General features: G+C 49.7%; 1 protein-coding gene across 1 annotated transcript; it reads right to left on the reverse strand.

Annotated features, from left to right (window-relative positions):
• Positions 1-3,304: 3,304 nt before the first annotated feature.
• SPINK4 (serine peptidase inhibitor, Kazal type 4) lies at positions 3,305-8,478 on the reverse strand. The gene is made up of 4 exons (XM_029921173.1): positions 8,360-8,478; positions 6,407-6,450; positions 4,941-5,053; positions 3,305-3,443 (listed from the first exon to the last, which is right to left on the reverse strand). Exons 1-4 carry the CDS (start codon positions 8,418-8,420, stop codon positions 3,398-3,400), a joined length of 264 nt encoding a protein of 87 aa, XP_029777033.1. The 5' UTR covers positions 8,421-8,478; the 3' UTR covers positions 3,305-3,397.
• Positions 8,479-11,476: the final 2,998 nt, after the last annotated feature.

The following is an 11,476-nucleotide window of genomic DNA, read 5'->3' on the forward strand; positions in this document are numbered from 1 at the left end:
TGAATGAATGTTGAACACACATCTACAGTGAAATTCCCACAGCTGCTCTCAGCCCCTGAAGCTCTGTCAGCACCGGGATTTACAGCATCAACAGCTGTTATTTTATTTAAGGGCGGAGAAGAGAGGCCCTAAGGCACAGGCTGCTAGGCAGGAGTGCAGGGTGGTGTCTGGAGTTGGTGCACAGGCCCACTCACGTAGGTCTGCACATCCACAGGGGTTCTCTGCCCAAGATACCATTGCCCACTTTCCCAGGACATGGTCAGTCCAACTGCAAGGGACCAAATGGGGCTCTGCGATCCCACAAACATCCTTCAGCCTCACAGAGCTGGAAGAATCCTCCCACACATAGTTTATGTAGTCAACAATTTCTACTTATCCTTTTAGACAGAGAGTAAACATGGGGCCCCTGGGTGGCTCAGTCGGTTGGGCGTCCGACTTCTGCTCAGGTCATGAAGTAGCTTACATGAGTCTGAGCCCCGTGTCCGGCTCTGTGCTGACAGGTCAGAGCTCAGGGCCTGCTTCAGATTCTGTGTCTCCGTCTCTTTCTGCCCCTCCCCTGCTCACACTCTGTCTCTCTCTCTCTCTCAAAAATAAAGATTTTTTAGAAAATTAAAAAAAAAGAGAGAGTAAAGGTTACCTTCTCCGAGAAGCCCTTCTTCAGGATTGGTAGTCAGGACTTTTAGCTTAAAGCACCAGAAACCAAATTCCAAAGAGACTGTCAAAATAGAAAATGTATTGGCTGGATGTCTAGTTATCCCTTGTAACTTTGGGACATTCAAGGGCAGCTGGGCTTCAGGAACTCAAACACAACCTGGAATTACTCTCGGTATCTCTGCCTTTTTTTTTTTTCTTATGTCCATTTATTTATTATGAGAGAGAGTGTGAGAGTGGGGAGGTAGAGGGGGAGAGAGTCCCAAGCAGGCTCCACACTGTCAGCACAGAACCCGATATGGGCCTCGAACCCACAAACCATGAGATCATGATCTGAGCCCAAATCAAAAATTGGTCACTCAACTGACTGAGCCACTTTTTTTTTTAATTTTTTAATGTTTTATTTATTTTTAATACAGAGAGAGACAGAGCATGAGAGGGGGAGGGGCAGAGAGAGAAGGAGACACAGAACCGGAAGCAGGCTCCAGGCTCTGAGCTAGAATCAGCACAGAGCCTGACGCGGGGCTCGAACCCACAAACGTGAGATCTGACCTGAGCCGAAGTCGGAGGCTCAATCGACTGAGCCACCCAGGCGCCCCTGACTGAGCCACTTTTAATGTTTATTTTTGAGAGAGAGTGTGAGCAAGGGAGGGACAGAGAGGGGTACAGAGGATCTGAAGCAGGCTCTGCACTGACAGCAGCAAGCTGGATTGCAGGGCTTGAACGCATGAACTGTGAGATCATGACCTGAGCTGAAGTTGGAGGTTCAACCAACTGAGCCACTCAGGTGCCCCATATCTTTCTTTGCATGATGGTATCATTCTCTCAGTCCTACTTCTTCCACAAAGTAGGAAACATGGCTGTCAGCAGCCCCCATTTCATACATCTTACAGTTCACTACTGGAGAGGAATTGCTTGTTTTCCTTATTTTCAATTCAAAAAATCCTGGAGAGAATCTTGGCCAATCAGTAATGGCCTGGGCAGCAGTGTCACATGCCATAGACAGGGCCGTTAGGGGCCCACAGTTACGTTTCCAAAGACGGCGAAGTTTCCACGTCTGTAAAGTGGGGAATTAGGTATTTCTTCCAGTGTGGTGCCTGGTGTCTGGCATGTTATTCAGGCATAATTTTTGTGATTCCTTGTGTGGAGGCCTGGAAGGGGGAAGGGTCAGTGAGGGGACACTTGGCTGAGAAGCTATATCACTTCAGTGTATGAGGGGCTCCCCATTTAGGACACAAGCTTAGATATCACCAATATTTATGGTCCTGTAGTAAGTGAACTGATTTTCAGCTTAGCACACGGCCAATCAGACAGCATTTTTTCCCAGTTTTATTGTGCCAGCATGGCCGAGAGACTACATTTTAGCCAACAGGATGTAAATAGACTGTGTACATCTTGCAGGAAGTATCTTCCGAGGCAGTAGGTCACCCTTTCCTGCCTCTCTGTGGACTGGAATGTAGACATGATTGCTGGCATCAGAGTAGTTGTATTGTACACTGAAGAGGAAAAGGATGAGGATGGCAGAGTAGCAGTATTTAAGGAACATGAAGTCAGCGTACTGCATAGGTCTACGTGTGAGAGAAATTAACTTTAAGCCACTGTTACTTTGGCTTTTGGTGTCTCACAGCCAAATGTAACACGGCATCATTCCTATGCAGGAGAGGGGCAAAGTGTCTGTTACTAGTAGCAGTAGTAGGGCCCAGAGGTAACCTCCCAGTCCCTGCCACCTGCAAATCTATCTGCAACAATTCCTGGCCATGTGCCCATTTCAGTTGTCTGGGGAATGCTGGATCCTGCCTTTCCTGCCCCCACGTTCTTCCCAGTATGTTTTCCCACAGCACATTTCCTGCTCTCTCTGTCCACCCTACAACAGGAATCTGGGTCCATGTGACACTGCTTCTACTGGTCAGGCCCCTCTCCACACTCTTCCTCTGCCACCATTATCAAGTGGCTCCTTTTTTGGCCAAAAGAGGGTATATTGACTTGGACCACAGGCTGGGGGCTGGGGGGAAGGATTTCTGGATGCTGTGTGTTTTTGTGGGCTATTGTGTAGGTCCATGTGTGCTATGTGTGCCTAGGGTTGTGTCCAATGCCAGCATATTTAACAGAATGGATGGTGACCAAAAGAACAGAGCAGGGTCTGGAAGTCATCTTCCTGTGGGTGACCAGGGTGCAGGGGGACACTCAAAGGCTTGGGGCAGCTGTTTTTAACTATTGTAGAACTAAGTCAATATTTTAACAAGTAGCTCAGATATAGTGTGTATACTACCTAAATAGCCTTAGGGGTATAATGTGTGTGTAAGACGGAGTGCTGGTATAGCCCAGCAAGAAGGCTCTGAGGGGTTTAGAACTCTCCCAAAGGCTGAGTCATATCCTCAGGCAGTGGTGGACAGTACACATGTCCCCTATGTTCTTGACCTTAGTGACAAGCAGGCTGGGGCAGACAAGTGTGCTGGGGACAGGGGCTGAGCTCCACAAGACGGCCAAAGATACTTGGGACCTCTGGGGGGACATGTGACAGCACTGAGGAGCACTAGAGTGATGGAGAAGACATCGAATTCAGAGTAGAGAGGTCAGGGTAAAATCATCCCCCCACACTCACCCACCACTGCCACCACCCACCCACCTCACCAGAGTCCTCAAAGACACTTGGTTGAGTTGGACTGGATCTTTTATTTCATATCACATCCTCCACTCCTGCTATCCTCTAGCCTGAAGCTTCATGGCTTAAGAGGCCGCTATGGAGTCAGCATTTGCCATCCTTCACGATCTGGACGTCCAGTTTGGTTTTCCTAGGATCACAAGAAACAAAGATTAGGCCATGTCCTCGGGGACTGGAACATACCCTTCAGGGACCCTGCATGGCCCCACCTATCTGGACACTGCTGAGTGTCCCCCACCCCATTGAGGTGCAAGGCAAGTCCTGGGGGTCCTTGGGCACATCCCTCTACAGCTTCTCCTTCTTGCACATCCTCCCCTAGGAGATCTGAACTTCCTGGGATTTTGTCTACCACTGCATACTGATAGCGGCTGAATCTGTCTCCAGCCCTGACTCTGTCTTGGACTCTGGCCGTACCTCTACCAGGCTGCCGTAGAGGCTCAACCATCCACAGACCTCATTGCCCCACAAACCGCCTAGACCCCCACTGCCCCCCATCTAAGTTAGGACAGTGTTCTGCTGATCTCCTGTCCCTCTTTCCAGAATACTATAGCTTCTGAAGACTATCTTCCATGATCCTGCTTAGCTCTGGCTCAGCTCAAGGGTTTGGTTTTGTGTTTTTTTTTTAAGTTTATTTATTTATTTTGAGAGAGAGAAAGAGAGAGAGAGAGAGAGAGAGAGAGAGAGAGAGAGTGTGTGTGTGTGTGTGTGAGAGAGAGAGAGAGAGAGAGAGAGAGAGTACAAACAGGGAAAAGCAGAGAAAGGGGAGAGAGAATCCCAAGCAGGCTCTGCACTTCCAGAGCAGAGCTCCACATGGGGCTTAATCCCCAAAACTATGAGATCATGGCCTGAGCCAAACCAAGAGTTGGACACTTAACCCACTGAGCCACCCAGGTGCCTCTCAAGGTTTTATTAATGAATAAAGGAGACCAAATAGGTAATCAGACATCAAGGTCACATTCAGGCCCTTCTCACCTCTTAAAACTCACTTCTTGCCTCTCCCCACTCTTCTTTAAACTTTATACTCCAGCATATACAATTTCTTATAGTTTCTCAAATACGAACTTTTCTTTCCCTTCTAGACCTTTCCCAACCTATTTCACTACTTGGAATTGTCTTTTCCTTGTTCCTTCTTTTTCCAGGCGAATTTCAACTTATCTTTCAGAGCTGGGAAGTTGTCCCTGCCCCCACCTGAGCCTTGAGCATTCTATGCCACAGTTGGCTGACCATTAGCTTGGCTTCCCACTTGGATTGACCATATGCCCCAGAAGGCCAGTGATGCTGTCTAGCTTCTGGCATATCCCCAGTGCCTAGCATATAGTAGGTGCTCAATAAGTGATTGTTGGCTGGAGGAATAAATAAACAAATGAAGTCACCTAGTCAGTCAGCGACAGAACAAGGAACCCAGGGTTTCTGCAATGCTCCCTCCCCCAGCCCCCTGCCAGCTGAGGCTTTGTGCTTGGAGCCATGTGCCTTCTTTGAAATACACTTGTGCTCATTCTATTGGGGGCAGTGTTGGAGGAGTCAGGCCAAGGTGTGTGAAGGAAGAGGCAGGTCAAGTCTTTCTCCTTTCAGACTTGAATGCACCAGAGATGGGGCTAGCCGAGGGGAACGTGTGTAGTAGACTTACAGCCGGGTCAAGCAGAGCTGGCATTCACTGTCATATGTGACCCCATCAGTGCCACAGACCGGGGTGGATGTCTGGGAACAGACTGGAAATTCCTCCATGTGCTCACAGATGGGCTGTGGAAGAGAGGAAGGGAAGGAGGGCTCTCAAGGATTCAGAGGCAGTGAGGAGGGACCCAGGGACTCTGCTTGGAGTCATGGGCTCCAGGGAACAGCCAGATTCAAGACGGCCCCACTGTTGGTCCAGGGAGCATGAAACTAACCACTCACAGCCTCTTGGCATGTTTGCTTATGTGTGTGTGCATGACTAAGTGTATGGCTGTGGCTGTGTGCACAAGTGTGTGTCTGTGTCTGCTGATCCCAAGTGTGTGGGCATCCACGTGTGTGTCTGTGTCTGTATGTGTGGAGTGAGCTTATGCCCTCAGGCTCCTGGGGATGGGTTCACACTCTTCAGAGCGCCTAACTAGAACCTCTGCTGCTGGTCCCAGTGGGGACCCCAGGAGACAAAACAACCCAGCACTTCCAGTTCCAGGGGGCTCCTCCTCACTGAGGGCCCCTCAACTCACCCTGGCCTACATGACCCATCAGGCCCCTGGTCTGAGAAGGCTGGAAAAATGAGACAGGGGTTGAGATGGGAACGTGGGACAGCATAGGGTGAGAGAGGCAGTGCCATGCGGCAGTGACGAGATCTGGAACCTGAGTTCTGCACTGATTAGCTGTACAAATCTGACTGAGCCATTTCTACTCTTTAAGCCTCAGTTTCCTCATCTGCAAAAACTAAATAAGTAATAGTATTCTTCTCACATAGGATTAATTGAAATAATGTATATAAAGTACTTGGTTCCTTGGCACAGTAATAGGCCTGGGTTCTGATGGGCTGACAATGAACTTGCCAAGGCTGCTGGATGGGAAGGTGGCTTTGAGCCTCCTCATTCACCTATGTGAAGGGGTGGGGGTTTGGGGGTCTCAAGGAGGCCAGCACCACTGACTTGGGATCCCTGGGGACATCAGACCCAGGGCCGAGGTGGAATCAGGGTTCAGAGACAACTTGGTGTCTGTCTTCTAGAGTGAAGGGATGGATGATGGGGTGTGATTGGGGGAGGCTGGCACACACCAGGGGGCCACGGGACCTCTGGCCTGAACCCTACAGCTTGTCCCATCTATACTACACAAAGCAGAGAGTGCACTCAGTCCTACTGAGCCTGCGCAGGGGGTCTCACTGCTGGCAGGGACATTGGAAACCAGGTTGGGGCAGATTTCTCGAGGTCACCGAAGGCAAGTTTGGGACCTTGGCAAAGGGGCTGGGCCAGCTCAGCCTGGAAGGGCTAACCTGGGGAACATGTAGGCTCAGGAGGCCATGCTGGAGTTACCGGAGCAGGAGTATAAAGGAGAAAAATGGTTTCCTAGCAGGGACACGGAAGGAAGGCCAGAACAGCAGCCCTGGGGCCAAACTACAAGCGGCTGCCTTACCATTCTTGAGAAAGTGAGCTCTTCCTTCGCTGATACTGGCACTTCTGAAAGGCAAAAATGCAAGAGCGAGGTGATTATGGTGCTCGGCAGCAGGTCTGGGGTCTGAGAACTGCTTCAGGAGACCTGTTCCAGCTACTGCCCAGTCTGGAATTCCTCAAGGAAACGTAGAGTCACCAGACCTTGGGGCTCCCAGAAAGCTGATGTGATCTTGGGTTGCTCAAACAGAGACAGAAAATCTAAAGTTAGGGAGGTGGCCCTCCAGGCTGTTCCTTATTAGTCAGATCCCTCTGGGATTGTTAAATCCCATATAATAATAAGTTACTATGTTCCAGGCATCGAGAATACATGATCTAAATTAACTAGTCTTCACATCTCTATCACTCTTCTGTAACAGGGAGGACAGGAGGCAGCAGTAGATACTGTGGTCTGCTGCCCAGATCCCACCTGCAGGACTGAGGCATTCATTGCCTCACCTTCCGGGAGTATTGGCCACTCCCAGCGAGTCCCTTCCTAGGAATTGCCCTCCGAGAACAGAGCTGCCCCACCTGTGTTTGCATCCCCTACCCAGGAACAGCCCATATCCAACGACAAGTTGATGTTGGTACAACGGCCAGAAACCCTCATCTCTATTCAAGCCAATGTGGAAAGGCCGCCCCAGCTCAAAAGCTCCCTATGGGATCCTTGGAGGTCTCTGTTGCACGACATCACAACTTTCCTCATCCCTCTGGGGTGTACCCTCGTGAGCACGCACCAAGACACAGGTGCCTGTCCGAGTCTGCTTCCTGGGGAACTTGCCCAACCTTGGAAAGAGGCTCAGAAGGTAAAGCAACACAGTTTGTTAAGGACAGAGCTGGGATTGTACCCAGGTCTGTCACTCCCCAGCCCGTTCTTGTCTCACACACAGTTGTGCCACCCATGGACTAGGTGCACTGCTTGCGCACGATCAAACTGATACGACTGGCGAACATGACGGTGCAAGGGGGAACGGAGCCACATCTAATGCCATAGGTGGAAGGTAAGGTGTGTACATATGTTGGAGAAGGGCAGGATGCTTCCTGAAGCCTCTAAAGGGCTGTCCTGGGGCCAAGGGGGAGACAGCTCTTCTCAACCTCACAGGGCAGAGCCCATTCGTGCAAGGAGGTTGCAGGGAGGCAGGTTTGAGTTTCAGAATTTTCTCTCAGTGGAAACATACCTCTGTGAAGGAGGTTGTCTCCACAAGTGGAGAGTTCTCCATCACTGAAAGCGTAAGCACCACTGTGGTTTTAGCTTTCCCTGAGGTTGCTGTTTTAAGCGATTTCCAAGGTAGAGAGGGAGAAGAGAGAAGGGAAGTGAGACGGAATGATCTCTGATGTGCTGTTTAAGCATCAGGGCAGTTCTCTTTCTGTTTGCTCACTGATGGGTCTTAAAGGCCCAGAACAATACCTGATACCCAGTAGGTGTGAGACTGCGGAGGGGCTTCAGGGCTCTGGGAAGCCCCACTCGAGCTGCATGTGTCTAGCCCAGGACAAGGGCTCCCCTGGGCTCCCACAACTGCTGTATGTCCCACAAGCACAGCCTATCACAGCAGACAGGACCTCAGAGGACCCAATCCAAGATTCCTTCAGCACCCACCACCTTGCAGCCAGGAGACTCACCTGTCTCTCCCGAGATAGGCCTGCTCCCTGCTGCTTCCCCAATCTCTCACCAAGTAGTTGCTCAAAGAAGCTTTGAACTAGGACAACTTCCTACGCTACTAACTGAGGCCCAAGAGAGGAGGGATTTTTGCAATTCTGGGCCAGAGTCAGGATTTGAACCCAGGTTTTTTTCTCCTAGCCCAGGGCTATTCCCACCGCAATGGGGAGGTATATGCAGAAAACTGAGGCCTTATGGGGTGCTCCAGGCCTTGTCTCTGCCCCCACCACAAGGTCATCTACCAACACCAAGCCACAGAGAATCCTGACTCTGTCTACTCACCCCTGTCCACAATGAGGAGGGCGGCCATGGCCAGAGTGACCACCCACAGACGGACAGCCATGCTGATCCTGGGCTGACTGGTCCTGGCTGGCTGGGGCCTGGGCCAGGGCAATGATCAGGGCCTGTTTATAAGGCTGATCCCCACCCTTATCTTATCTGGCCAAGAGAGTGTTTCTTCCAGAGAATATCTGTACCCTGACATCAAAGATGCTGAGCCTGTGGTGGCCTGGAGCTGTGCCTATGGGGCTGGCCGACTTCCAGAGTGAGGGGAAATTTGGACAACCTACAAAGCTAACACCAATCTGAAGGCTGGAGTGAGGGAGAGAGGGAAATTGAAGTAGAAAAACAGAGAGAAACCAAGTCAGAGACAGAGGGAGACAGACAGACAGGCAGATCAGAAGGAAAGACAAACAAAAAGAAAAGCAGCCACTGAAAAGTGAAGAGGCAGAGAAAAGGGGCTGGAGCCATGGGTTCCTCTGCCCGTGCCTGCACTAACCAACTCTGTGACCTCAGAACACTATCCTTAACTCGCCTCAGTTTACCCATGCACAAAATGAGGAGGCAGTTCTGACTCTGTCTCCCTCCAGGGCTGCTGTGAAGAGGGGAGTGGCAACGGCAGATGGGAAAACCTTTTTGCAGAGGATTAAGTGGGGTGTAAATATAAATAGAAATATTCTTTTTGGGGTGCCTGGGTGGGTCAGTCGGTTAAATGTCTGACTTCAGCTCAGGTTATGAGTTCTCATTTATGAGTTTGAGCCCCGCATTGGGCTCTGCACTGACACCACAGAGCCCGGAGCCTGCTTCAGATTCTGTCTCTCTCCCCCCCTCCCCCACTCATGTTTTTTAAAAGAAATGTTCCTTTTATTCTCCCCCCACTATGAAATGGCACAATTGACATGGGGTGGGCGGGACGCAGAATAAAACATAAAGATGCATATATGCCTTTCATGTATTTTTTGCCACTTGTATTTTAATGGCTTAAATACAGACAAGATTCTTTAAAAAAAAAACCAGTATCTAAAACTCCCCCATACTTCTACAATATGTATGAATGAGATATTTGGTTATTTGCTTTCAAAGAATTTCTGTTTCATAAAACAGAATAATGAAATGTTATTATTTATGCACTTTTCTAATTAATTTAGAGCAGTGATTTTTAGCTCCATTGACAGATTCAGTTTCCATGGGAAGAGTTTAAAACTTGAGGTGCTGGAGCACCTGGGTGGCTCAGTCGGTTGGGCATCTGACTTCAGCTCAGGTCATGATCTCACAGTTCAGGAGTTTGGGAGTTCGAGCCCCGCGTCAGGCTCTGTGCTGATAGCTCAGATTCTGTCTCCTTCTCTCTGCCCCTCCCCTGCTCGTGCTCTGTCTTTCTCTCTCTCCTTCATAAATAAATAAATATTAAAAACCTTTAAAAACAATAGTTGCTGAGCCTTTTTCCAAAATGTTTTTTAACATTTTTTTTACTTTGCAACATTTCAAGCCTACAGATAAGTTGTAAGAAAGTTAAATGAATCAATAGGAAGGATTCTTCTTCAAGAATAGTCCTGTTAGGGACTCCAGGCAGTCAAAGAGTCCCCCCTACAGAATAAGAGGTCCCAGATCTGCAGCCACACCCAGCCTCAGGTCCATGACTCATCTTCAAGATCCTCCTGCCCCTCCTAAGGAAGCTCACAGGCCCACAGATGTCCCTGAGCCAGGTGGTAGCTACCCTTCCATTGCTTAGCCGGGCAGAACAAATATTTAATGATGATTTCCTGTCCTAAAGCAAGAACATCTCATTCATGGGGAGGGGAGGTCACTTTGAAGGTCATCGAGGTCTTGTCTGCCATCTTCCTCTCAGACCTTCCTACAGCAGCCCTGCCAGGAAGTCATTCATCCTCTAGGGAAGAGAAGCTCACTATCTACCAGTTTCAACATTGCATGGCTTTTAACTGAGTCCTTCCTTACACAAATGGTCTGTTTCCCTGAGACTCTTTGGGGGCATCCCAGCTCTGTCTCTAAGCCTCCTGCACCTACATGAACCCCAGTGAGCACCTCCAGGCTAACCAGGTCCAGCGCCTTGCCTGCCCCCATCCTTCCACAAGATGAAGCTCTTGGGTCTCTCTGCATTTTTCATCGGCCTGCCAGTGATCCAAGTTAAAGTGAGAAGGGGACAGAGGGAAACAAAGCAGTTTGTCACCTCCCTTGTTTTTGGACCTTAGACCTTTATCAATATGGCAGGAAGGTCCGCTGATGGTTCTAGCTGCTTTAAGGGACCAAGCAGCATGAATTCTGCGTCCTTTAAAGTTCAGAGTGAAATCAAGGGCAGCCTGTGGGGTGCCGAGCCCGCCTACCATCCTCCGTGCTCTTTTCTCGGTGAAACCCCTCTTGGATTCACTCATAGTGATAAACTTCAAATGTGTCCTCCCACAAAAATAATGAACTTGAACTCCTATATCCAACTGCTATTGGACAGCACCCCTATGGATGTCAAGATATCCAAATAAACCTCATTCATTAATGCAGAATTCATTCATTCACTCAATAAGAATTTACTAAGCAGCTAAGCTCCATGCCGAGTGTTTGGACACAGCAGAGAAGTCAGACACAATTCCTGCCCTCAAGCAGCTTGTCAGGAAGCGGATGGATGACTGGTACCAGAGCTTTATTATCACCAGTGAAGTAAGTCTCACACATGAGACACGCTCACTGCCTCGAGAAGATCCAAGACGGACCTATCCCTCTGGGAAGTCAGAGAAGGCCAAGGCGTGAGTGGGTGGGGCAGGCTGCAGCAGAGGGGAACAGTGTTGCAGACAGAGAAAACAGAATGTGTGAGGGCCCTGGGGCAGGAAGAAGCTTGGCACATCCAGGAAACAGAGAGGCTGATGCAGCTAAAGTGAGGTTAGTGAGTGGAGAGAGGCATGTGGTGGCCCAGGAGATTAGAACGCTGCTTCCCAACCCACATCCCACCATCCAGCAGTGGGATCCAGAAGTTGACCCTGTGACCTTGTTTGCCTTCCCACTGAATGTATAGGTGCTGCTTCCTAAGTAGCTGTTGATCATATAAGCAAGAAGGAGCGAGTCCTGCAGAGATGTGGGGAGAGAGTCTGCCGAGAGGAGGAGCTGCAGGAAAAG

Source organism: Suricata suricatta, chromosome 13 (assembly GCF_006229205.1).
Source record: "Suricata suricatta isolate VVHF042 chromosome 13, meerkat_22Aug2017_6uvM2_HiC, whole genome shotgun sequence".
NCBI classification, from domain to species: Eukaryota; Metazoa; Chordata; class Mammalia; order Carnivora; family Herpestidae; genus Suricata; species Suricata suricatta.

Coding starts and splice junctions, on each gene's coding strand:
- SPINK4 (XM_029921173.1), bottom strand. CDS start 8,420: ATGGCTGTCCGTCTGTGGGTGGTCACTCTGGCCATGGCCGCCCTCCTC. Junction 6,451..8,359: donor CCTCCTCATTGTGGACAGGG/GTGAGTAGACAG, acceptor TTTGCCTTTCAG/AAGTGCCAGTATCAGCGAAG. Junction 3,444..4,940: donor CAGCTCTGCTTGACCCGGCT/GTAAGTCTACTA, acceptor TTGTGATCCTAG/GAAAACCAAACTGGACGTCC.